The sequence below is a fragment of the Rhinoderma darwinii genome, chromosome 5 (genome assembly GCF_050947455.1).
Source record: "Rhinoderma darwinii isolate aRhiDar2 chromosome 5, aRhiDar2.hap1, whole genome shotgun sequence".
Taxonomy (NCBI): Eukaryota; Metazoa; Chordata; class Amphibia; order Anura; family Rhinodermatidae; genus Rhinoderma; species Rhinoderma darwinii.
In genome coordinates this window covers 301,185,569-301,209,372 of record NC_134691.1, presented here as the reverse complement: position 1 = coordinate 301,209,372, position 23,804 = coordinate 301,185,569, and the positions used below count along the sequence as shown (strand labels likewise).

The 23,804-nt window shown below is 43.3% G+C and overlaps 1 protein-coding gene across 6 annotated transcripts in view; it reads left to right on the top strand.

Moving 5' to 3' along the window:
• PRKAG2 (protein kinase AMP-activated non-catalytic subunit gamma 2) overlaps positions 1-23,804 on the top strand; it is a 321,755-nt gene that overhangs the window by 234,748 nt on the left and 63,203 nt on the right. For all 6 annotated transcript variants that reach the window (XM_075827366.1, XM_075827367.1, XM_075827368.1 and 3 more), the window contains 2 exons: positions 8,779-8,999; positions 14,781-14,832. In XM_075827366.1, coding sequence (XP_075683481.1) covers positions 8,779-8,999; positions 14,781-14,832 — 273 coding nt within the window. The remainder of the gene's footprint in view (positions 1-8,778; positions 9,000-14,780; positions 14,833-23,804) is intronic.

Sequence of the window (23,804 nt, the reverse complement as noted above, 5' to 3'; positions counted from 1 at the left end):
GCGCGTGGAAAAAATGCGGCATTTAGCGCGCGCAAAAGCTCTGTGTGTCATCAGCATATGGTGCGTGGCTGCGTGATTTTTGCGCAGCCGGCATCATTATGACACTTTGTTTCTATGTTTGTAAACAGAAAAGCACGTGGTGCTTTTCTGTTTTCATTCATTTATTTTACTACTGTAGCGCGAATCATGCGCTGCACCCGGAAGTGCTTCCGTGTACCGAGCGCGATTTGCACGCACCCATTGACTTCAATGGGTGCGTGCAGCGCGAAACACGGCCAAATATAGGACATGTCATCAGTTTCACGCAGCGCACATACGCTGCGTGAAATTCATTGACAGTCATTAACATAGGTCCGTGCGACGCGCGTAGCACGGACGTATTATACGTTCGTCTGAATAAGCCCTAAGTGAGTGAAAATGCACCAATATAGGACATGCAGGGAGTTTCACACAACAAACACTTGCTACGTGAAAAACAACGCATGTGTGAATGGCCCCATTGAATTGCATGCGTCCGTGTGATGTGTGTAATTTCAACGCACAGCCCACGGATGAGTATTAGGGTATGTTCACACTACCTATTTTCGGCCGTTTTTCGGCCCGTAAACGGCCGAAAAATCGAAAGCAGTACCCCTCCAAACATCTGCCCATTGATTTCAATGGGAAAACAGCATTCTGTTCCGACGGAGCGTTTTTGCTGCGTTTTTTACAGCCGAGAAAAAGAAGTGCAGGTCACTTCTTGGGACATCTTTGGAGGCGTTTTTCATTGACTCTATCGAAAAAAGCTCCAAAAACAGCCGTAAAAAACGCAGCCAAAATTGCGAGTGGCTTAAAAAACGTCTGAAAATCAGGAGCTGTTTTCCCTTGAAAACAGCTCCGTATTTTGAGAAGTTTTCGAGTGTGTGTGTGTGTGTGTGTGTGTGTGTGTGAACATACCCTTACACTCGTCTGAATGAGCCCTAAGGGAATCAGGTGATTCCTCTTTGTGTTTCTGATTGGCCAAGAGAACTCACTGAGAGGCTGTGAATGATATCTTCATAAAGAGCACACTTTCTTTGGGCATTGATGATTGGCACATTATTAGGCCACTAAGTGGTTCAGATGCACCTAATAAGTGCCTTATGTTAAGAAGTGACAATTGTTCTTTAACACGTTACATGTTCTTAACATGCTTAGAATTCTAGCATTATTTATTAAAAACTAAATAATCCCTTTAAAGAGGCTCAGTCACCACATTATAAGTGGCCTATCTTGTACATGATGTGATCGGCGCTGTAATGTAGATTACAGCAGGGTTTTTTATTTAGAAAAACGATCATTTCTGACGGAGTTATGACCTATATTAGCTTTATTCCAATGAGTTTCTCAATGGACAACTGGGCGTGTTTTTACTTTTTACCAACTGGGCGTTGTACAGAGGAGTGTATGACGCTGACCAATCGGTGACCAATCAGCGTCATCCACTTCTCTCCATTCATTTACGCTGCAATAGTGTTCTTACTAGTGTGCAGTCACATACTCACACACTAAAGTTACTGAAGAGTCTTGAGAGTTAATAGACATCACGTCCAACCAGGACGGGATGTCTATTCATCACTGCCGACACTTCTCTAACGCTCCATACGATGCTGTTTGTTACAGCCGATACTTCAGAGTAACGAGCAGCATCGCTTGTTTAACTCGTTAAATGCTGCGGTCAATACTCTATAGTTACTTATGTACAGACAATTCTTAGAACGCTGTTGTTGTTTATTCTCATTATTATTATGCACTTTTCCCTAACGTTATTTGTTCCATTTGATGAGCTTGGAAACATTTTCCTTTACAATACTATTAGAAATTGGACGAATGTATTAAAAACCTGCCAATTTTGGCAACTTGAAAGCGACTTTAACACACCCACCCACAAAATGTTGCTTTCTCAGGGGTCCAGAGAGCCCCTGGCATGTTTTTGTCTTGTTGTAGGTTCTTGAGTGGCAGTTGTCTTGGCTCGCACCAAATAACTTTATGCGTATAGTGAAATTTACCGGGAGCGCCACTTTAAGTGCTGTGGACATATAAAGGATCAAACTACGTATACTCTGCAGACCTCCAGCGTGTTTCTCATGTGGAGTCATGCTGTAATACTATGATCCTGTCCTAATTTTAGGAGGTGTGTTAGACTAGAAGGTAATAGCATGAAAGGTGATATTCCCTAGATCAGCATGAGGTCCAGGGTTACACTTCCTGGTAATAAAGTCTTGCCACTGAGGTTCCGCCTTTTATAGCAATTTCCTATTAGACTTATATTAGCAATTTCAGCAGATGATTTAAGTGTCTGTACTGATTCGACGGGCCACGGCTATGCATCTACTACCAACTATAAACAATGACAATTTTATGTCAGTCTGCAGTTGAAGGTCCATTACATGACTACAAACTGATCCAAACTGTAGCCTGAATCTGGTAGGGAATGGGCAGACACAGGAATTTTGAATTCTGGCATTTTCTTTTGTGAAATACAGAATATCTGCTGCTACAATTATATTAGAAAATTAATATAAAACAGATTAATATTTACTAAAGAGTATGGCGCTACCATAGATTTACCATGGAAAATGAGGTTCCAATTTGAACAGTTTTGCCCATTAAGTGGAGAATATGCAGAAATGATGACAGCTAGGAGGCGGGAGAGTAGAGCTGATCCATCAGCAGATATTTATGGTAGCCTGTAATCTGCCAATGAATTACAGACATAGAGCCATAATTTTAAATTCCAATATTAAAGGAGTTGTCCAGGATAAGAAGATAGGATCTGCTTTTTTTCACACAAACAGCGCCATTCCTGTTTATACGCTGGCCTTTATTTGAAGGATGAGCTGCAATATTAGACATAGCCCAAGAAGAAGAGTGGTGCCGTTTCTGGAGAAAAAAAAAACCTGACCTTTTCTTCTAATCCTGGACAACCACTTAACAGTATGTAAAACAAAAAAATTACTAGAAGGGTACTTATTTCCTATACGTGTAGTACTTACTGTCTAGGGTGACTACACTCAAGCTCCAAACTTCCTCTGGAAGCAATATCAATACAAGCACTGTTCATCAGGAGCTACATGGATTGGATTTTCTTGGCCTAGCGGCTGTTTATAAGCCTAAGATCACTATGCACATATCCAAGCGTGAGACCACTATGTACATATCCAAGTGTTGGCTGGAGTGCTTTAAAGCCCACTGACATTGAAATCTAGAAATGTGGAAACGTTCTCTGGAGTGATGAATTACGATTCAACATCTGCCAGTCTGATGGAAGAGTCTGGGCGCCATCTAGGAGAACAGATCCAGACGAATGTATATTGTCCAATGTGAAGTTTGGTAATGGTTTGATAATGGTCTTGGTCTAAGACATAATGAAGCTCCGGGCCCCAATGCTAAATCTGTAACAGGGCCACCCACCTACCAAGTGCCATTTATAATACTGGTGTCTTCTTATGTGACAGACGGGCCTCTGAACCCCCTCAGGCACCAGGGCCTGGTTTCGACTGCTACCTCTGCACCCCTATAGTCTACCGTGTGGAATTTCCATGAAGTTTAATGTTACAACATATATTCTGGAGCATTGTGTGCTTATAGCTACAGTTTGGGGACAGCTCTTTTAGCATAGCAGGTCCATGAATAAATGTCTTGCATATTCTGGTGTAGAAGAGCTTGCCTAATCAGAGCCTTGACATCAACGCTACTGAACATGTTTGCAACATTACTACAAGCCTTGCTTTATTGTCAATCTTGGGCAACCTTTTGGCTGAATGGACATGAATTCCTGCAGTCATGTTCCAAGAGATGTTAAAGAGAAAATAAAGCTGATCACATGTAATAGTTCAAAGCTGGGTGAACATGCAGATTTTGGTGGGATCTGCCAATGATCTAGTGTGTATGGGTGCTGCCCATCAGGAGAAAGATGAGGCACGTTAAATTCCACTTGCCACATGAAAATAAACATGCAAGCTCAGAAATGTGCATCAATGAGATCACAGATGAAGTCCAGAAAAATATGTGCCACTGTAATCGCTACTTCTCTACTGTTCTGTTAACCTCTAGAAACATTTGCGGCAGCATATCATCCCAATTTGAAATACATGTATTTTCTGTCCATTAAGGATTTATTTGTATTTGTCATTTTGTCAAAAATTAATTTGCAGCTACAGTAAATTACAGTATCTTAAATTAGTCTTTTAACAAAATGTTCTTGCTATTTAACTATTTTATTTATTTATCTCCTGCCTTAAACGTTTGTCCAGTTTCAGCAAATTATTAATGTTATTTTTTTTTGTATAATTAAAAGTTATCGAGTTTTCCAATATAATTCCGTATTAATTCCTTGCGGATTTCTAGATCTCTGTTTGTTGTTATCCAGTTAGAACATTCATTGTTTACTTCCAGTGGACGACTGTTTATTTCCAGTGTATAAAATTTTGTCCATAGTCATGTGGTGGACACACAGGTGCACGACTCGTTACAAGACACAGCTCTGATACGCATACTGTAACGAGCCGTGCACCTGTGTGTCCATCACATGACCATGGACAGAATTTTATACACTGGAAATAAACAATGAATGTTCCTACTAAATAACAAGCAGAGATCTTGAAAACCATTAATACAGAAAGTATATTGGAAAATTGAATAACTTTTAATTAAAACATTATTTTGCTGAAACCAGACAAACCCTTTAATGATTTAGAGGTTACAGGTAATAGAATATAGAAGCACTACAACTAATTATGTTCCTGAGCATCTAGGAATACATTCCCCTACAACAATGAATAGATTGTGCTCTTGCTTAGTAGCAGAGTAAGGTGGAAAAATAGATGAGATGTTCGGTCATTCTTTATTAGATATTCTGTAGTTATGACGTTCTTTTCCACATCTTATGATGGAAAATATTCCATTGTAACTTTAGACAGAAAATGTAACCATCTCTCAGGACCTGAATTGTATCTGCATTTCAGCCAGCCATAATACAAGTTCAGTTTAACTCATGGCCATGTCGATCCAATTGCTGCCAGAGATTGTTAGGGTATGCGCACACGACAACGCCAAATACGTTTCAGGAGAAAACAGCTCCTGAATTTCAGACGTTTTTGCATGTACTCGCGTTTTTCGCGGCGTCTTTTACGGACATAATTGGAGATGTTTTTCATTGGAGTCAATGAAAAATGGCTCCAATTACGTCCCAAGAAGTGTCCTGCACTTCTTTGATGTGGCCGTAATTTTATGCGCCGTCTTTTGACAGCGACGCGTAAAACGACAGCTCGTCTGCACAGAACATCGTAAGACCCATTGCAAGCAATGGGCAGATGTTTGCCGACGTATTGGAGCCGTCTTTTCAGGCGTAATTCGAGGTGTAAAACGCCTCCATTACGCCTGAAAATAGGTTGTCTGCACATACCCTAACTTAGATATGTAAAATGAGACTGTAGAGAGCTAAGAGCATTTCATGTTGGAATGTCTATGGGCTTATTCACATTGGCATTGTCCTTTATCTTTTTGTAAGAAATTTGAAACATTTTTATAAAACTTAAAGAATAAAAATATGTCAAAAACTCTATATTTAACGGTCAACGGAATGACGAATCACAGTCGATTTCATCTTTGCGATCAGTTTTTCAATATCATTTTAGGCCTGCCTCCTGCTTTAAAGAATTCTCAGCTGTTTTTTTTTTTTGTACAATAAGAATAGTTTATGTGAATAGTTTTACTTACCTTCAGGCCTGATTTACACGAGCGTGTGCGTTTTGCGCGCGCAAAAAACGCTGCGTTTTGCGCGCGCAAAAGGCATTTGACAGCTCCGTGTGTCATCCGTGTATGATGCGCGGCTGCGTGATTTTCGCGCAGCCGCCATCATAGAGATGAGGCTAGTCGACGCCCGTCACTGTCCAAGGTGCTGAAAGAGCTAACTGATCGGCAGTAACTCTTTCAGCACCCTCGACAGTGAATGCCGATCACAATATACACCAACCTGTGAATAAAAAAAGACATTCAAACTTACCATGAACTGCCTGCTTCCTCCAGTCCGGTCTCCCGGCCGTTGCCTTGGTGACGCGTCCCTCTCTTGTCATCCGGCCCCACCTCCCAGAATGACGCGGCAGTCCATGAGACCGCTGCAGCCTGTGCTTGGCCTGTGATTGGCTGCAGCTGTCACTTGGCCTGAATTGTCATCCCGGGAGGTCGGACTGGAGGAAGGATCCGGGACTTATCGGTAAGTCCGAACTTCTGTTTTTTTTTACACGTATATGTATATTGTGATCGAAAGTCACTGTCCATGGTGCTGAAACAGTTTAAGTCTTTCAGCACTGTGGACAGTGACTGTCTCCTGACGTCGCGTACCCGAACATTTTTTGCCGGGTTCGGTCAAAACGAGTTCAGCCGAACCCGGTGAAGTTCGGTGCGCTCATCTCTAATTTGACACTCCGTTTGGATGTTTGTAAACAGAAAAGCATGTGGTGCTTTTCTGTTTACATTCATCCTTTTGACAGCTCTTGCATGATTTTCGCGCATGCAACGCAGGACCGTCAGTGTGGCATGCGTTGTTTTCACGCACCCATTGACTTCAATGGGTGCGTGTTGCGTGAAAAACGCACGATTATAGAACATGTCGTGAGTTTTACGCAATGCACTCACGCTGCGCAAAATTCACGCATCGTCTAAACTGCCCCATAGAGTAATATAGGTGCGTACGACACGCGTGAAAAGCACGCGCGTCGCACGCGCGTATATTACGCTCGTGTAAATGAGGCCTCAGGGTATGTTCACACGCTCACTAAAAAACTTCTGAAAATAAGGAGCGGTTTTCAAGGGAAAACAGCTCCTGATTTTCAGCCGTTTTTTTTAGCAACTTGCGTTTTTCGCTGCATTTTTACGGCCGTTTTTGGACCTGCTTTTCTAGTGATGTTTAGAGGCGTTCTGCTTGCCATTTTTCGGCCGTTTACAGCTGAAAAACATCCGAAAATTAGCCGTGTGAACCTACCCTCAAACTTAAAGAGGCTTTCCAGGATTTTCAATTAATGGCTACGGTTTAGGATAGACCATCAGTGTATGATCTATGAGGGTCCAAACACCAGTACCCCCACCGATCAGTAAAGATAAATGAGACTGTGTCTGTTACTGCAGCTCAGACCCGCTCAGCTTGTTCACTTGGGTGCTGCAATGAAGGCACCGCAGCGCTGAACCTTAATTCTGCTTATCATGGGGGTCCTGAGGTCGGACCCTCACTGATCATACATTAATGTTCTAAATCTTGGAAAACCCCTTCAAAGCAAACATCCATTCTAACCTGAAAAAAAAAAGCTGAGATTAAGGGCATGACCACACATGGCGGAATTCCTCCGCAACTGTCCGCATCAATGCCGCACCTAATCCGGGTTGCGGATTACGGCTGCGGATCTGCACAAAATGTGCAGAAAATTGATGCGGACTAGCTGCTGCGGACTGCGGGAAAAGTGCTTCCCTTCTCCCTATCAGTGCAGGATAGAGAGAAGGGACAGCACTTTCCCTAGTGAAAGTAAAAGAAATTCATACTTACCGCCCGTTGTCTTTATGACGCGTCCCTCCTTCGGCATCCAGCCCGACCTCCCTGGATGACGCGCCAGTCCATGTGACCGCTGCAGCCTGTGCTTGGCCTGTGATTGGCTGCAGCCGTCACTTACACTGAAACGTCATCCTGGGAGGCCGGACTGGAGACAGAAACAGGGAGTTCTCGGTAAGTAGGAACTTATATGTTTTTTTACAGATACATGTATATTGAGATCGGTAGTCACTGTCCCGGGTGCAGAAACAGTTACTGCCGATCGCTTAACTCTTTCAGCACCCTGGACAGTGACTATTTACTGACGTCTCCTAGCAACGCTCCCGTCATTACGGGAGCCCCATTGACTTCCTCAGTCTGGCTGTAGACCTAGAAATACATAGGTCCAGCCAGAATGAAGAAATGTCATGTTAAAAAACCAATACGCTCCGCACCACACATAACATGTGCATGACAGCTGCGGACTTCATTGCGGAACTTAGAATCTCCATTGAAGTCAATGGAGAAATTCCGCCATGAGTCCGCAACCAGTCCGCCACTGCTCCGCAACATCCCTTGCATGCTGCGGACACCAAATTCCGCTCCGCAGCCTATGCTCCGCAGCGGAATTGTACGCATCGTGTAAACGAACACTGCTAAATTAAAGTGAAAGTCAATGGAGAAACGGCTCCGCTGCGGATTAACGCTGCGGAGTGTCCGCAGCGGAATTTAAGTGAAAATCCGCCATGTGTGAACCCGCCCTTAGGCTGCTCAGATCCATGCTGTGCGTGCATGTAAGGACTGCTTTAGCATTTGAATATTTGAAAACCAAATTGTAAGCCCTATCTCGTTCCATTTGCGGCCATTTTCACGGTCTAGTTCGCCGGAGTCATGGGAAAATTGGGATTATTGCCAACTATGCTTAAGCTATCTTTTTACCTTTAAGTGACATGGAGAAAATCATTTTCTTTCCATGACTAATTAAATATTAGAAAAGAGCCATTATCTTGTTCGAGAAAAAAAATTAACCAGCGACTGCTGTATTTTCTAAATGTCAGAGCGAGAACTAACACAGATCACCAGGACTAGGCCTCTACAGAAACTCAGATCTCAGCCTCCTGGACCCCAGTGAATATGACTTAGATATAAGACATTAGGATTAACATATAATATAAAACATATAATGTGGGACATGTGTTATAATAAAACTAATGTTGGTATTGTCTTATATTCTGCAGCCTCAGGACTGTCTTCTTCCCCATCCACTCCCACACAAGTGACCAAGCAGCCCAACTTTCCTCTGGAATCGTACAAGCATGAGCCGGAAAGGCTTGAGGCCAGGCTCCGCTCATTCTCCTCTCCACCGGACACGGGGCAGAGATTTTCAATACCACATCTACCAGTAGCCGTGTCTAAATCTTCCCTGGCGTCTTCAACGCTTAGCGCTACCTCAAAAACAGTAAGTAATCTCTAACATAATTTCCATTCCCTCATGCTGCTTTAACTAATGACTATATATATATAGCAACAGTAATGTTATTCAACTTGAAACTTCCTTAGCCTTCATGCACACTGTCATAAAATACAGATCTGTAATACCACGGCCATAGCCTGCTACGGGCCCATATTGCACATTCATGTATCTTTGATTTTAAACAGAGGAACACAGAAGTTTTTTGTGTCATGTGTTAGAACATGACGTTGTTTTTTCCTCAAAAGATTCTTATGAAAAATGTGAGAAAAATAACGGTGTCCTGTTCGTATTTGACATATTACAGAGGAACACAGAGTGTCTACAGGTCTGTAATATAGACCTGTAGGGACTCCTGTGCTGCCATACAGAGTCTGTGCACACAGCAATGCTGCATGCATGGACCCTTACTATCCCAAAAAAAAATATTGTCCCTGAGGAACAAGCCCAAGGTGTGGGCCAATGGAGGATACCATACACTAGAGTAATATGACTTATACGTTTACATCCTTGGTCTGCAACCTCTAGCTGCTCTGAAACCCAGCTTGTCCCAGGATGCCATGGTAGCTGCAGACTGTCATGGTACCATAAACAGTAATATATATATATATATATATATATATATATATATATATATATATATATATATGTATATATATATATATATATATATACAGGGTGGGCCATTTATATGGATACACCTAAATAAAATGGGAATGGTTGGTGATATTAACTTCCTGTTTGTGGCACATTAGTATATGGGAGGGGGGATACTTTTCAAGCTGGGTGTTGACCATGGCGGCCATTTTGTATCCAACTTTAGTTTTTTCAATGGGAAGAGGGTCATGTGACATATCAAACTTATCGAGAATTTCACAAGAAAAACAATGGTGTGCTTGGTTTTAATGTTACTTTATTCTTTCATTAGTTATTTACAAGTTTCTGACCACTTATAAAATGTGTTCAAAGTGCTGCCCATTGTGTTGGATTGTCAATGCAATCCTCTTCTCCCACTCTTCACACACTGATAGCAAAACGGCAGGTCTTGTGAGGTGTTCCTGGCATGTAGTGGTTAGTACCTACCAAAAGTGGTCCAAGGAAGGACAACCCGCAAACCGGCGACAGGCTCATTGATGCGCTTGGGAAGCGAAAGCTGGTCCGTCTGGCCCGATCCCACAGAAGAGCTACTGCAGAATAAATTGCTGAAAATGGTAAAAGGGGAATTCCAGCCCACAGAATTTTTCACCTATACACTGGATAGGTGATAAATGCCAGATCGGTGGGTGTATGACCGCAGGGACATTCGTTGTTTCCATCAGCCCCATAGACTTTGAATGGGGGGGCACCGCGCATGTCCGGACTCCGCTTCATTCAAACTCCTTCTAGCTGACGTCTTGCGGCTGGGGTGAATGAGGAGCCAGTGTGCCCCGTTATGGCAAATAGTGGGGGTCACAGCGGTCGGGCCCCCCACCATTAAAAATGGTAAAGGCTGGAATACCCCTTTAATGCCGGCTATGATAGAAAGGTGTCAGAACACGCATTGCATCGAACCTTGCTGCGTATGAAGTTACATAGCCGCAGACCAGTCAGAGTGTGCTGGTGACCCCTTTCCACCGCCGAAAGCGCCTATAATGGGCACATGAGCATCAGAACTGGACAATGGATCAATGGATGAAGGTGGCCTGGTCTGATGAATCACATTTTCTTTTACTTCATGTGGATGGCTGGGTATGTGGGGAAGAGATGGCACCAGGATACACTATGGGAAGCAGGAAAGCCAGCAGAGGCGGTGTGATGGTCTGGGCAATGTTCTGCTGAGAAACCTGGCATTCATGAAGATGTTACTTTGATACGTACCCCCTAACTAAACCTTGTTGCAGACCAAGTACACCCCTTCATAGTGAAGGTATTACCTAATGGCGGTGGCCTCATTCAGCAGGATAATGCACCTGCCACACTGCAAAAATTGTACAGGAATGGTTAAAGGAACACGACAAAGGGTTCAAAGTGTTGACTATTCCCCAGATCTGGGCTGGAAAGTCTGATCCACACAGCCCCCACCTCCAAATAACAGGACTTAAAGGCTATGTACACCTTTGAAAACGTTTTCATTTTTTGGTGCAACTTTCTAGTAATTATTAAAAATTATTTTTACTTTTTGATATACAGCTGCCTTGTATCCTGTATACAGAGAATCTGAATCTGTCAGGTCTGATAGGTTCAGACAGTGTCAGCAGGTCCTGCATGTTTCTGACACGCACCAGTACCACGGACCTGACATATACAGATTTCAGCACTAGATACGGCTGCTCTGTATACAGTTTACAAAGCAGCTGTATCTCAGAAAGTTAAAAATAATTTTTAATAAGAAGTAATTAGAAAGTTGCATCAGACACACTGATAGCCATTTTTTAAAAACATGCATTCATGGGTCAGAGCTATTCTAGTGGCACGAGGGGAACCTACACAACACCAGGCAGGTGGTTTTTATGTTATATCTGATCGGTGGACATAAGTCTGTACAATTATAAAAATCTTAAATGTAGAAATGCAGATAAATTATGAATAACATGTGCAAAAATTATCAGCCATATATAGCACAGTGATAGTTTATTACATTATTATACTTGATTGTACTGTTGACTTTATCTGAAGTCCAATGTGCTAGTGAAAAAAGTTCAGGGCTCCAAATAGCAAGTGCAGAGAACATTTTACAACACTAGGTGGTGCTGTTTGTAATTGTCAATACACATAAGCAAGTTGCTTCTCTAGTAAACAATGAAGAATGTGATGATTTTTGGGATCAGTAAATCAGTCAACTGTTTGGCCCCTCTTTTTGAGCCAATGATTTAATGGTCTTTATTTTGTTGATATACATTAAATTCATTATCCTTTTTTAAATTCTATTTATTTACTGTTTTCAACAAATGTCTGTGTTACTCTCGGAGTCAAGACAAACCAGGCCCATGTCCATAAAATCAAATTCTTAGATCTGGTCTTACTTGGCAGTATAAAAGGTGGCCAGACATGCCAACAATTCAGCCAGGCGGACTGATAACACGTGACTGCAAATCAGATATGCAAATCACTTAAATAATGTATAAAATGGATCCTTGTTGTTTTTGCTACAATCCTACGTGACGGTTTTGCTGTGAATTTGCGGTGCGAATTCCGCACCACTAATACGCAGCAACTTACAGTGCAAGTGGAGAAACAAAATCTGCACTTAAAATCAGACCATGCTGCAGATTTCACTCTTTAGGCCGGATTTAAGCGTGTGCGTTTTGCGCGCGCAAAAAAACGCTGCGTTTTACGCACGCAAAAGGTACTTAACAGCTCCGTGTGTCAGCCGCGTATGATGCGTGGCTGCGTGATTTTTGCGCAGCCGCCATCATTACGACACTCTGTATGTTTGTAAACAGAAAAGCACGTGGTGCTTTTCTGTTTTCATTCATACTTTTTACTGCTGTTGCGAAAATCACGCGCGTCACACGGAAGTGCTTCCGTGTGGTGCGCGTGATTTTCACACACCCATTGACTTCAATGGGTGCGTGATGCGCGAACAGCGCACAAATATAGGACATGTCGTGAGTTTTACGCAGCGGACACACGCTGCGTGAAAATCACGGACTGACTGAACGGCCCCATAGACTAACATAGGTCCGTGCAAGGCGCGTAAAAATCACGCGCGTTGCACGGATGTATTACACATTTGTCTAAATAAGCCCTTAGGCTGTATGAACACGTTGAGTATTATGTGCGGATTTGCATGCGGCAAAAACGCAGTGTAATACAGTACCAGCATAGGCATTGAGATTCCAGGGAATCTCATGTCCACGCTGCAGTATTTTTTGGGATGCAAATTTATCCGCGGTGCGTATTTTCGAAACCGCGGCATGTCAATTCATCCCGCGATTCCGCTTACGAATTCTATCTCCCTAGTTATAGGGAAATACGCACCACGGGTAAATACACAGCAAATCCGCAGCATGAATACATTGCGATTTATGCAGCAAAACGTAAAAACTGCACCAAAAAACGCACGTTCGGGTGCTTTTTTGCTGTGCATTTCTTGCAGTTTCCTGTGGTTTTGCGGCATATTTTCCACAGCAAAATACGCAACGTGTGCATACAGCCTTATAATTCTAGGGTGAAATCTGCGGCAGAATCTGCGACAAAATCCACATTGACGGCTTCATCGCAGATTTGCGGCAAGATCCATGGTGGAATTTATCTGTCATGTCTGGCTTCATGGACAGCGTATTATATTATGCCAGGTTCGCTGAGCTATTTCAAATGGCACATTTTTTGTGACGTTTGCATATACGGCGGAGTCATTCTCAGAAGTATGAATCATGAGGGAAGCCTACCTAGACCCATCAAAAGGCAGTCATAGCTGCATAGGATGACGCTGGCGCTCCATTCTAACTCCTCCTTACTGCCATTTTGCGGTTAAGGGGACTGGGATCCCCCATTATGGCGATCGGTGGAGAGCCTAGCTGTCGGACCTCCACAATCCAGTGGCTAGGTGATAAATGTTTGTGATTGGAATACCCCTTTAAAAATCTTCCTAGTTTTGTGTCTACAGCTTTGGTGCGGGCCTATGTGTCTCCATGGTAACAGACTACAGACTGTGTAATCTGATCCCTTTCATATGTCCCCTAGTTCTTATAGTAGGTTAGCAAGAAGTACGGACACTAAACGAACACGAGCAGCTGATGATTTCGCAGGGCAAAAGTGGGGATGATGAATCCCTGCAGCCTAGTTACCATATTATTGGAACGACAGACAAATGGGTATATTACGTGTGCATGTGCTGCTTATCGCAAGAGAAACAAAGGTTGGGACAGGTGAAATTATAACCTATTTCCCCTGACAGGAGACATCAGAGAATTAGCGTCCCAAGTTATGACGGCCACTTGCGGACAAAACCACACCCAGATGCGGCGGCCAATGGCCACATGATTTTGACGGTAACACTTGTGTAAATTATAGTTAAAGCGGCACGATGTGGATGGCCATGCCCTAATTGATTTTTGGAAAGTGTCTAGAGCAGGGAAACGACTTAAAAGTCACTATTTTCGCGACATTTTTATGCCAGAGAACTGGAGTAGGAATGTTAATTTTCCCCAAAGGGTCTATTCACACACAGCAGATGTATTGCAGAATTTTCTGGGACTCTTCCATTTATCTTATTGGGACTTACAGAAATCCATGCACATGCTGCAGACACAGCCTCATGAATGGAACTGATTTTCAGTTGCAGAAATGTCTGCCGCGCCGCGTGTGAATAGACCCAAAGACGGAACTTGATTACAGATGGATGGTGACACACGCACTCTCCACACATGACATTATTCACATTACACTCCTGGGTGACAGCCGTGCACACATCGTACTGACAGTCCACACACCACAATCATCGGCAGGGTGGAGCCGGCAGCAGCTCTCATCTATATATATATATCGCCATTTAGAGAATGACCCCCACAGGTCCCCATAGTGACAGCCGGCGGCGGCTCTTGTTTGTGCGCTGCAGAAAATGGGCGGAGCATGGCTTGGTGCTTTCAGCCATTGGCCAACTCGGTTTATGCCGCGAACCAATCAGGCTTCTATTTTCTTAATCGCCCAATAGGCGTAAGCGTGGGAGAACGAGGCACCGCCCCCATCCAGACTGGGCTGTCCCGGTGCTGTGTTTAGTGGGAGACAAGATTTGGTGCTTCCTCCTCCCCTGTGTGAATACTCATCCCCTGTCTTCTCCCCACACAGGCTCAAGGCACCATTGAAGGCATGCTGGAGAAACTGGAGCTAGAAGATGAAGGTAGGAGCGCTCAGCATTCATGTGTATAGTGCAGTGTATGGAGCTGCCTCACCTGGCTGCTGCCTGTCACCACCGGCTCTCAGCCTGATGGATCTGCTCTGAGCCAGGTACCTGCCCCTCATATGTTTGTATAGCAGGAGGCCCAGCTGTGGGGGTATACACTATATACCAGCACTTATATATATATAGGGGCCTGCTTCTAGACCAGTGATCATCACATCTCTGCAGTGTTATCTGGGTGATCATCGTCACCTGCCTCTATAATATAATATAATACTCTGCTACCATTCATGGGAGTTGTCCCACCGTCGTGACTTGTATTTGGGGACATCTGATAACTCACTGCTGCTCGTGGGTCCTCAGTAGATTATCCGGCTCTGACCAATCACTCCCATCATTATGATGAATTGTTTTACCTTTTTATAGGATTCTCAATTAATATGAATCGACCGTGTGCTGATCAGAAATAATACAGCGTAGACAAATCCTTACTTCTATAGCCAGCTGTATGGATATAGTCATGTGTCCACTACAGATGCCGTAATACATGCACAAAATAATATCAAACATTCTATATTGTATGTGTGTCTCATCCAGCGCAGGCCCTTCTCAGGATTGGAATTGATATCAAATCAATATGCCGTAATTGTCTATAGGGGGAGCTGGCCATACACATAGTCTGCTGACTGAACGATCATTTGGCCAACCGCTATGTTCCCCAATCCCACCATATACATGTACGGTTAAAGTGTACCACGGTTGCTGTGGCAACGCCTGCAGAGTGTTGTTCATTAGTCTAATTCCATTTGATAGGACCCATGCATGATGCTCTGCAAACGGGAACTGTACCGCCCGGCGCAAGAGCGTCTCTCCACACTTGTTGTCAGTTCGGGTGGGAGAGTACAACTGGAGGCTCTAAAGAGGGCCTGCCACTCGGCTATGTTAGTTGAACTGGTTTACTGACCTGAATCTCTCTGTCTCCCTGATTCCAGCGTTTTTTGTTTTTTTTCCTGTAAACCCCCCGTTTCAAAGATCTGGCCCACTGTTCTGTTGGCTCCCTATATGCAAATTTGCTGCAGTTAGCCAATGAGGTGGAGCTAGCTTCCCTGTCTCTGATGCTGACCAATCAGTGCAGGGCAGCCTGAGAGTAGTTAATGCATTGTTGGTTAACTACAGCAAATCAGCATATAGGGAGCCAACACAACAGTGGGCCAGCTCACTGGAACGGGACGGGACCAGGAAAAAAAACACAACAAAAAAACCAGTACTGCAATCAGGGTGACCGCACTTTTCAGCTCCGTAAGCCAGTTCAACTTATATGACCTAGTGACAGGTCCTCTTTAAGGCCTTGCTCACACAGTGCAGATTTGCTGCAGATTTTGCATGTATCTTCTAAGCCGAAACCAGGAACTAAACCTAAACAAAATAAATTTATAAAGGAAGGACTTATAAGTCTGCTCTCCTGGATCCAATTCTGGTTTGGGCTTAAAAATGCATGCAAAATCTACACTGTGTGAACAAGGCCTAAGAGAGCAAGTTTAATAGGGAGACCGAGATAAGTGGCTATCAGACACCACTCATCTGAGGAGGAAGCACAGGATCAGACAAGTTAAAATCCAACCTGTTCTTGTTTCACCCTACGGGATCCCGTACATATTACATTATCTATAGATGGATATTTGTCAGTGGATCACAATAGAATCTGCTATGTATGGCTAGTTTCAGTTTGTGTAGCAGTGCTGAGTTTGTCATTTGGCACAATAGATCTGGATATCTGTGGTTTTACATAGGACAGAAGGTAGACCACATTATGAATGCACAAAATATACTGCCCCCAAAGAGTTAAATGAGAAACTCTGCTCTACTACATCTGTCACATTTCAGTAGACAAACCAGAGCATGAAGTGACTATGCCGGCATAATGACAAGCGTCAGACATTCCTGTGCTGAGAACCCTGCGGGCTGGATGACATGACCGTTTTAGTTTCATCCAGCTCTGTCCAGTAGTAGACTATGAAGAGTATGTCGGTGGGAAGGTATAATGTGCGGACTCCTCTCCTCATCCTGCTCTATATGAATCTCCCCGCAGTGTACACTTAAGGCCAACTTTCTCGAAACCTTTTTTTTTTGCGCAGTGATGTCATCAACAAGGCTGGAACGCCAGCAATGAGTCAACATTTATCTCTGAGCGTGATTTCTCTGCTGCTCCGACCGATGTAAATGTCACTGCTATTTCAGCTTCATGGCGCATGCTGTATGTCCAGACATAAATATCTCTTGGCATATCATTAGCTAAGCCTTTATTTTGTGGGAATTTTTTTTTTTTGCCACGTGTGATATCAACAGTATATGTGAACGTATGTGCGTTTACTGTTAATGTGAAGCTTTAAGAAGCAGAATAATCTGGGGTCATCTGGCCGCAAGTCACCGTCCACACATAAAAGGCTGTTATGGATCCCAACGTGTTGCATTTTCCATTATTACTCCGCTTTTAGCCTGAGGACGCAGTTGCTGCAGTGGAGTTATACTAAAAGGCAATGACTAGCAGTGCAATTCCATAATATATTATAAGAGCACATCCAAGATATGAGTCTAGTCATGTTTGGTGGTTTGTGGCCTTTATGAGTTGTACATTATTATTGGCTGTGGTGGGTGAGGTAATGTTCAGTGTTTACATGGCGTATCTTACTGTGAGCACAGATTTCTTCCTTTGCCGCCATCTGCTGCCGTGTGTATATGGGTTGTGTAGCGCCAGTACATGATGTTATTTCGTTACCAGATATGACTGGGTGTTTTACTTTCCTGCAGTAATTCCTCGTGGTGTTTCCTCCAGGCCTCAATATACAATGCCGCGTTTGTAGCTCTGCTACTATTTTGTGTGAGGCGTTTCTGTGAAATGAGCAGATATTCCATATGTACGTCTGCTTTTCTCCATATTCTGCTGTAGTGAATAGTGACATATGAATAATGGCTCAGGGAAAAGTTCTGGCACCGTGTGAGAAATAGTTTTTCATCGTTTTTGAATGCGTTTCACGATAAATATCTGAGGCTACATTCACAGGTATAGATGGTGATGTGGCTTCCAGCGTTGGAAAAGGTAGTGGTTTTATATGCTGTAGTTTTTCACCATTGAAGTCCATAAGGAAAGGGAGGTGCAAAAAAAAAAAACCAAAATCAAACATAAGGGATATGGAGCATTCTGTGGTTTAAAATCACACCAAAGAGCAAATGTTAACGTACCCTAAGGTCACATCTAGCAGTGTCTGAATGCAGCCGACACCCAAATTGATTGTTAATGGCCGCATGGTTTCACAGGTTAACAGCGGTTTACGCTGTGTGCGCGCTGAGGCCGCTACGAGTGAACTTACCCTTATACCCGTGTTTTATTTATGACACTAATAAATCCACCTGTTGCTGCCTCCCTCATATAACATTGTCTCTTGTCTACATCCTACTTAGAACTGTTTAAAGGGGTTATCCGGGTTCCTAAATCGTTCTATTTTTTTTACTAATGGCTGCAAATGTAATTAATAAAACAACCAAGTTTCCCTGGTGGACTTAGATGTGATCGTTTACAAGTGGATCACAGGACCCGCCAACACTGAACCAGTCAGGTCTGCGGGACTGATGGATTCGGTGTAAAGCGAACGATAGAGTTCAGTATAGAGAATACAGAACCGCTGTATCTCCAAAAGGAATTTTTTTTTTAATAAAAACTATTTAAAAAGTTACACTAATCACACGGACTAAGCTATTAAAAATAAAAAAAATGCCCTCAAAGGTGTACATAAAAATGTCATCCTGGAGAGGGGTTGTTGCAGCCTACTGGCCACAGCTGATTTTACGGGGTAAAGCCACACATTTTCCTTTTTTGTTCGCAGCTGCAGGGGAAAGGTAATATTACAAGGTGGCCATTCAGATGACTGGCGGCCTAAGGATGGCTTGAGTCCACCAGAACGGGAGCTGCTCTTACAGGGTGACTCTCCGTTCTGGCTCATAGAGGTGGGGTCCCTAATAGGGCAGAAGGGCTAGGGTTGCCTTCATGAGACAACCCCTTTAAAGGGGGCTCCACTTTCATTGTGACACATTCAAACATAAGTTTGATAGGGAGGATGGCTTCCCACTGGTGCTCAGTATCACACAGCGTGCTTCAGTTGTGGTTGAAGTTTTTAATAACTCATTACCCGTTTGGTTTTAGGCTGGGTTTGCACGTCGCTGTCAAAATGCGTTTTTGCCATGCATCATGCCAAAATGGTGCGGTTTTGCTACAAATCGTGGCAAAACACACTTTTATTTTACCACAGGGTGTAAATCCTACTATGTCATGTGCAAGGTAGGCACTAATCAAATCAGACAGGTTTCAGATAAAGACATGTTCACATCTACATTTGAGGCTCTGTTAGGGTATGTTCACACGAGGGCGTCCGTAACGGCTGAAATTACGGGGATGTTTCAGCCTGAAAACATCCCCGTAATTTCAGCCGTAACGGCATGTGCAGGCGCTTGAACGCCGCGTCAATTACGGGCGTAATTAGCGCTGCTATTCATTGGAGTCAATGAATAACGGCTCTAATTACGGCCAAAAAGTGACAGGTCACTTCTTTGACGCGGGCGTCTATTTACGCGCCGTCTTTTGACAGCGGCGCGTAAATATACGCCTCGTGTGAACAGACAAACGTCTGCCCATTGCTTTCAATGGGCAGATGTTTGTCAGCGCTATTGAGGCGCTATTTTCAGACGTAATTCGGGGCAAAAACGCCCGAATTACGTCCGTAAATAGGCCGTGTGAACATACCCTTAGGGGCCTCCATCAAATATATGGTCCAAAATGCTGGAAACAATATGCTGCATGCTGCACAATTTTTTTCTGGTAAAACTACGAACGCCATGGCGTAAACCCAACAAAACCCCTTAGGGTATGTGCACACGTAGTGACCAAAAACGTCTGAAAATATGGAGCTGTTTTCAAGGGAAAACAGCCCCTGATTTTCAGACATTTTTTGAGCAACTCGCGTTTTACGCTGCGTTTTTTACGTCCGTTTTTGGAGCTGTTTTCATTGGAGTCTATGAGAAAACGGCTCCAAAAACGTCCCAAGAAGTGTCCTGCACTTCTTTGAAGAGGCAGTCATTTTACGCGTCGTCGTTTGACAGCTGTCAAACGACGACGCGTAAATGACAGGTCATCGGCACAGTACGTTGGCAAACCCATTCAAATGAATGGGCAGATTTTTTGTCGACGTATTGGAGCTGTGTTTTCAGGCGTAAATCGAGGCATAATACGCCTCGTTTACGTCTGAAAATGGGTCGTGTGAACCCAGCCTAAAAGTCAATGGGTTCCGTCGGGCAACGTCATGACGTTATGCAACGGATCCGCCGCTACCGGTATTTTCGTTCTGCACTTCTGACGGTGCACAGCAACGGAAACGCTGATTGTAGGTGTGAACAGGCCCTAATTGTTTTATGCAGTCTCCTAACATTTGGTGTAATGTAACTCAACACCATAGGTACAGTGTAGCAATATGGACACTACTAGGATGGTATCTACAGAGGTGCAGGGTTCATGTCCCAAAACATGAGCATTCTTAGGGTATGTTCACACGCACTGTTTTCAGACGTAATTCGGCCGTTTTATGCCTCGAATTACGCCTGAAAAAACGGCTCCATTACGCCTACAAACATCTGCCCATTGCTTTCAATGGGTTTTACAATGTTCTGTTCCCACGAGGTGTCATTTTACGCGTTACTGTCAAAAGACGGCGCGTAAAAAGACGCCCGGGTCAAAGAAGTGCATGTCACTTCTTGGGATGTTTTTGGAGCCGTTTTTCATTGACTCCCTTGAAAAACCGCTCCAATAACGTCCGTAAAATACGCCGCGAAAAACGCGAGTAGTTACAAAAACGTCTGAAAATCAGGATCTGTTTTCGCCTGAAAACAGCTCCGTAATTTCAGACATATTTGCTAAGCCTCGTGAACACACCCTTACTGTTAAGAACATGAGATGCCTTAATATGCCCAGGAGCTTTTTTGTAATTGAAGAAAACCCAGCACTCCAGGACACATTGAAAGAAAACCTCCAGAGTTCTCTGATGAAGTTGTGAAATTTGACCCTGGATTTGTACGAGGTGCCATTTGATACACAGAGCCAGGTGATGTTTACTTCTGTATTGCTAGCATAGTCCATAGCCATGTACAAAGTTTCCCGCTAGATAGTCTCTATATGGACACAGAATGTAAAAAGATGGCAGACATTGGACCTCGTGTGTAAGGACTAGTGCACACAAAAAGAGTAAGTGTTCCCTGTAGCAACCAATCTGTGCGTGGGGTTGCAGCGGAGCCGCATTCAAATAAATGGGGCTGAGCTGCAATACCAGACAGAGCCATTGACAAGAGTGGCGCTGTTCCTGGTGAAAGAAAAGCAGACCCACAACATCTTCGCCTAGAATACACTTTGCGGAGTTCAGGTAGATCACAAACTAAGGCCTCATTTACACGAGCGTGTGCGTTTTGCGCACGCAAAAAACGTGGCGTTTTGCGTGCGCAAAAGGCACATAACCGCTCCGTGTGTCATCAGCGTATGATGCGCGGCTGCAAGATTTTCGCGCAGCCGCCATCGTTATGACACTCCGTTTGGATGTTTGTAAACAGAAAAGCACGTGGTGCTTTTCTGCTTTCATTCATCCTTTTGACAGCTGTTGCGCGAATCACGCAGTTCGCACGGAAGTGCTTCCGTGCGGCATGCGTGGTTTTCACGCACCCATTGACTTCAATGATATGAATTTCCCATCTTTCTGAAGTTTCATTATGTAGTGTAGCTGCGTTCAGCATGCATTATGTGTAATCGAGCTTTTACTTAGTCAGAAGTTGACAGAATAGCCTTGTAAATGTCATCTATAAACATAATTATTATTTTTTTCTTTTAGGGAAGAGCTCTTTTCATAAGATAACGTGTAAAGCTGGCCATAGATATATTGGATTTTTAGATATTTATTTTTTGGCAGATCTTTCTGATTTCTCGGCGATCCGTCGTGTACATGAAGTGAAAGAAAGATTGGATCGTTTGGATTTTAATCGGTCCAATAATTTGCTCTGCGTGGAGATAGGTGTCTGTCAGACATGTATACTCTATGTATTAAAAGAAACTTAGATGCTTTGCCAATGTGAGCTGAAATGTTTATAGGAGTTGTGGATAGGCCGACGGCTGTTGAATATGTATGGGCAGCAGTGTTCACAATTTTAGTTAAATTTTGCATTCATCTACTCGTGCAAAAAACCTTGACATTCCAGGAAAAATTTATGCATTGTGAAATGCATTGCTCAGGGCCTAAATGGGTGATTAAAAGAGCCCTGCCTCATCAGGCCCTATACTAAGCATAACAAAATTATTCGTTTTGCCTGGAGTGTTCCTTTTAAAGGGTTTGTCCGTTTTTAGCAAAGTAATGTAATATTTTGTATAATTAAGTTATACAATTTTCCAATATACTTTCTGAATTAATTCCTCACGGTTTTCAAGATCTCTGCTTCCTGTTGTCAGTAGAAACTTTTGTTTACTTCCAGTGGATTGAATTCTGTCCATGGTCATGTGATGGCCACACAGGTGCTGGGATCGTTACAGTATGTTTGAGAGCTGTGTTTTCTAACGATCCCAGCACCTGTGTGTCCGTCACATGACCATGGACGAAATTTTTTATCCGTTGGAAGTAAACCATGAATCTACCTACTGAATAACAACAAACGGAGATCTTGAAAATTGAGAAATTAATACAGAAAGTATATGGGAAAATTCTATAACTTTTAATTATACAAACAGTAATTTGCTGAAATCGGACAACCGCTTTATCTCTGAATTCTCCCCCTTCCTGCCTGACGTTCCCTTAGATGAGTCAGTTTTGCAGTGAACTTTTTATGTCTTCATTCATTAATGGCTATGGGTGCGCAATGCAGCTTATCAATATGCAAGTGTGGATTCAGGTCCAAGGAACGCCGACAGGATCATCTCTTGTGAGCAGCTGAGTTAGGTGAAAGTGGAGTCTTATTTACTGACTAGTGTGTATATATATATATATATCTGGTGCCGGAGATAATCTGCACATAAATAGTATGTCTTTATGTTTAATCAATGAGCTAGAAGAGGCTGCATTATAAAGTAGAAATCCCCGAAGATCCAGCGCATAACCCGCTTACATGGACGCTGCCTGTTTAATTTATTAGGTACGAATGACATAGCTCAGACATAGAAACATTGTGACGACACTAGATACTGGCTGAGGCGAGTATTCGCAATGTAGTAATGGATGGTTGAGGGCAGGGGTTAGTCTGGATCTCAACAACTAACGGTCCTGAATAGATTTACACATTGTAAGATGAGAACTGTATGGAAAAGGCATTGACAAACAGGCCCAGCTTTGGTTCACTAGTATTGAAGCTACACTGAGGGAAATGCATAGAGAGAACTGAGCACCGGACACGCTTCTCCTCTGTAATATATTATGTTTAACAGTTTGGTCTCTGATCGTGGGAATTGCCGCTATAGCAGGGATTGCTTGCATACCTTACAACCCCTCCATGGAGGCGGAGTGCTTGCATAGATATCCATCTACCTAATCCTTGTCTGTGCCCCATATAAAACACTAGCCGGCCTGCAGCCCCCCCCCCCCCCATCACCACAAATATTACATGATGCTTGTTCACACAAGTTTATTCATGATTTACTACCCCCGCCATGACTGCGGCCAGTAATTTGGTGCACAATACAGAGCTGTATGACGTTGTTCACACAGTGCAGATTTTGCATGTATTTCTTAAGGCAAAACCAGGAACGGAACCTAAACAGAAGAAATATATAAAGAGAGGCCTTATAGGTCTGCTTTCCTGAGTCTAATACTGGTTTTGGCCTAAAAAATGCACACAAAATATGCACTGTGTGAACTAGGCTTACTATGTACCTGCAATAGCCCACTCTATCGAGTGCAAAA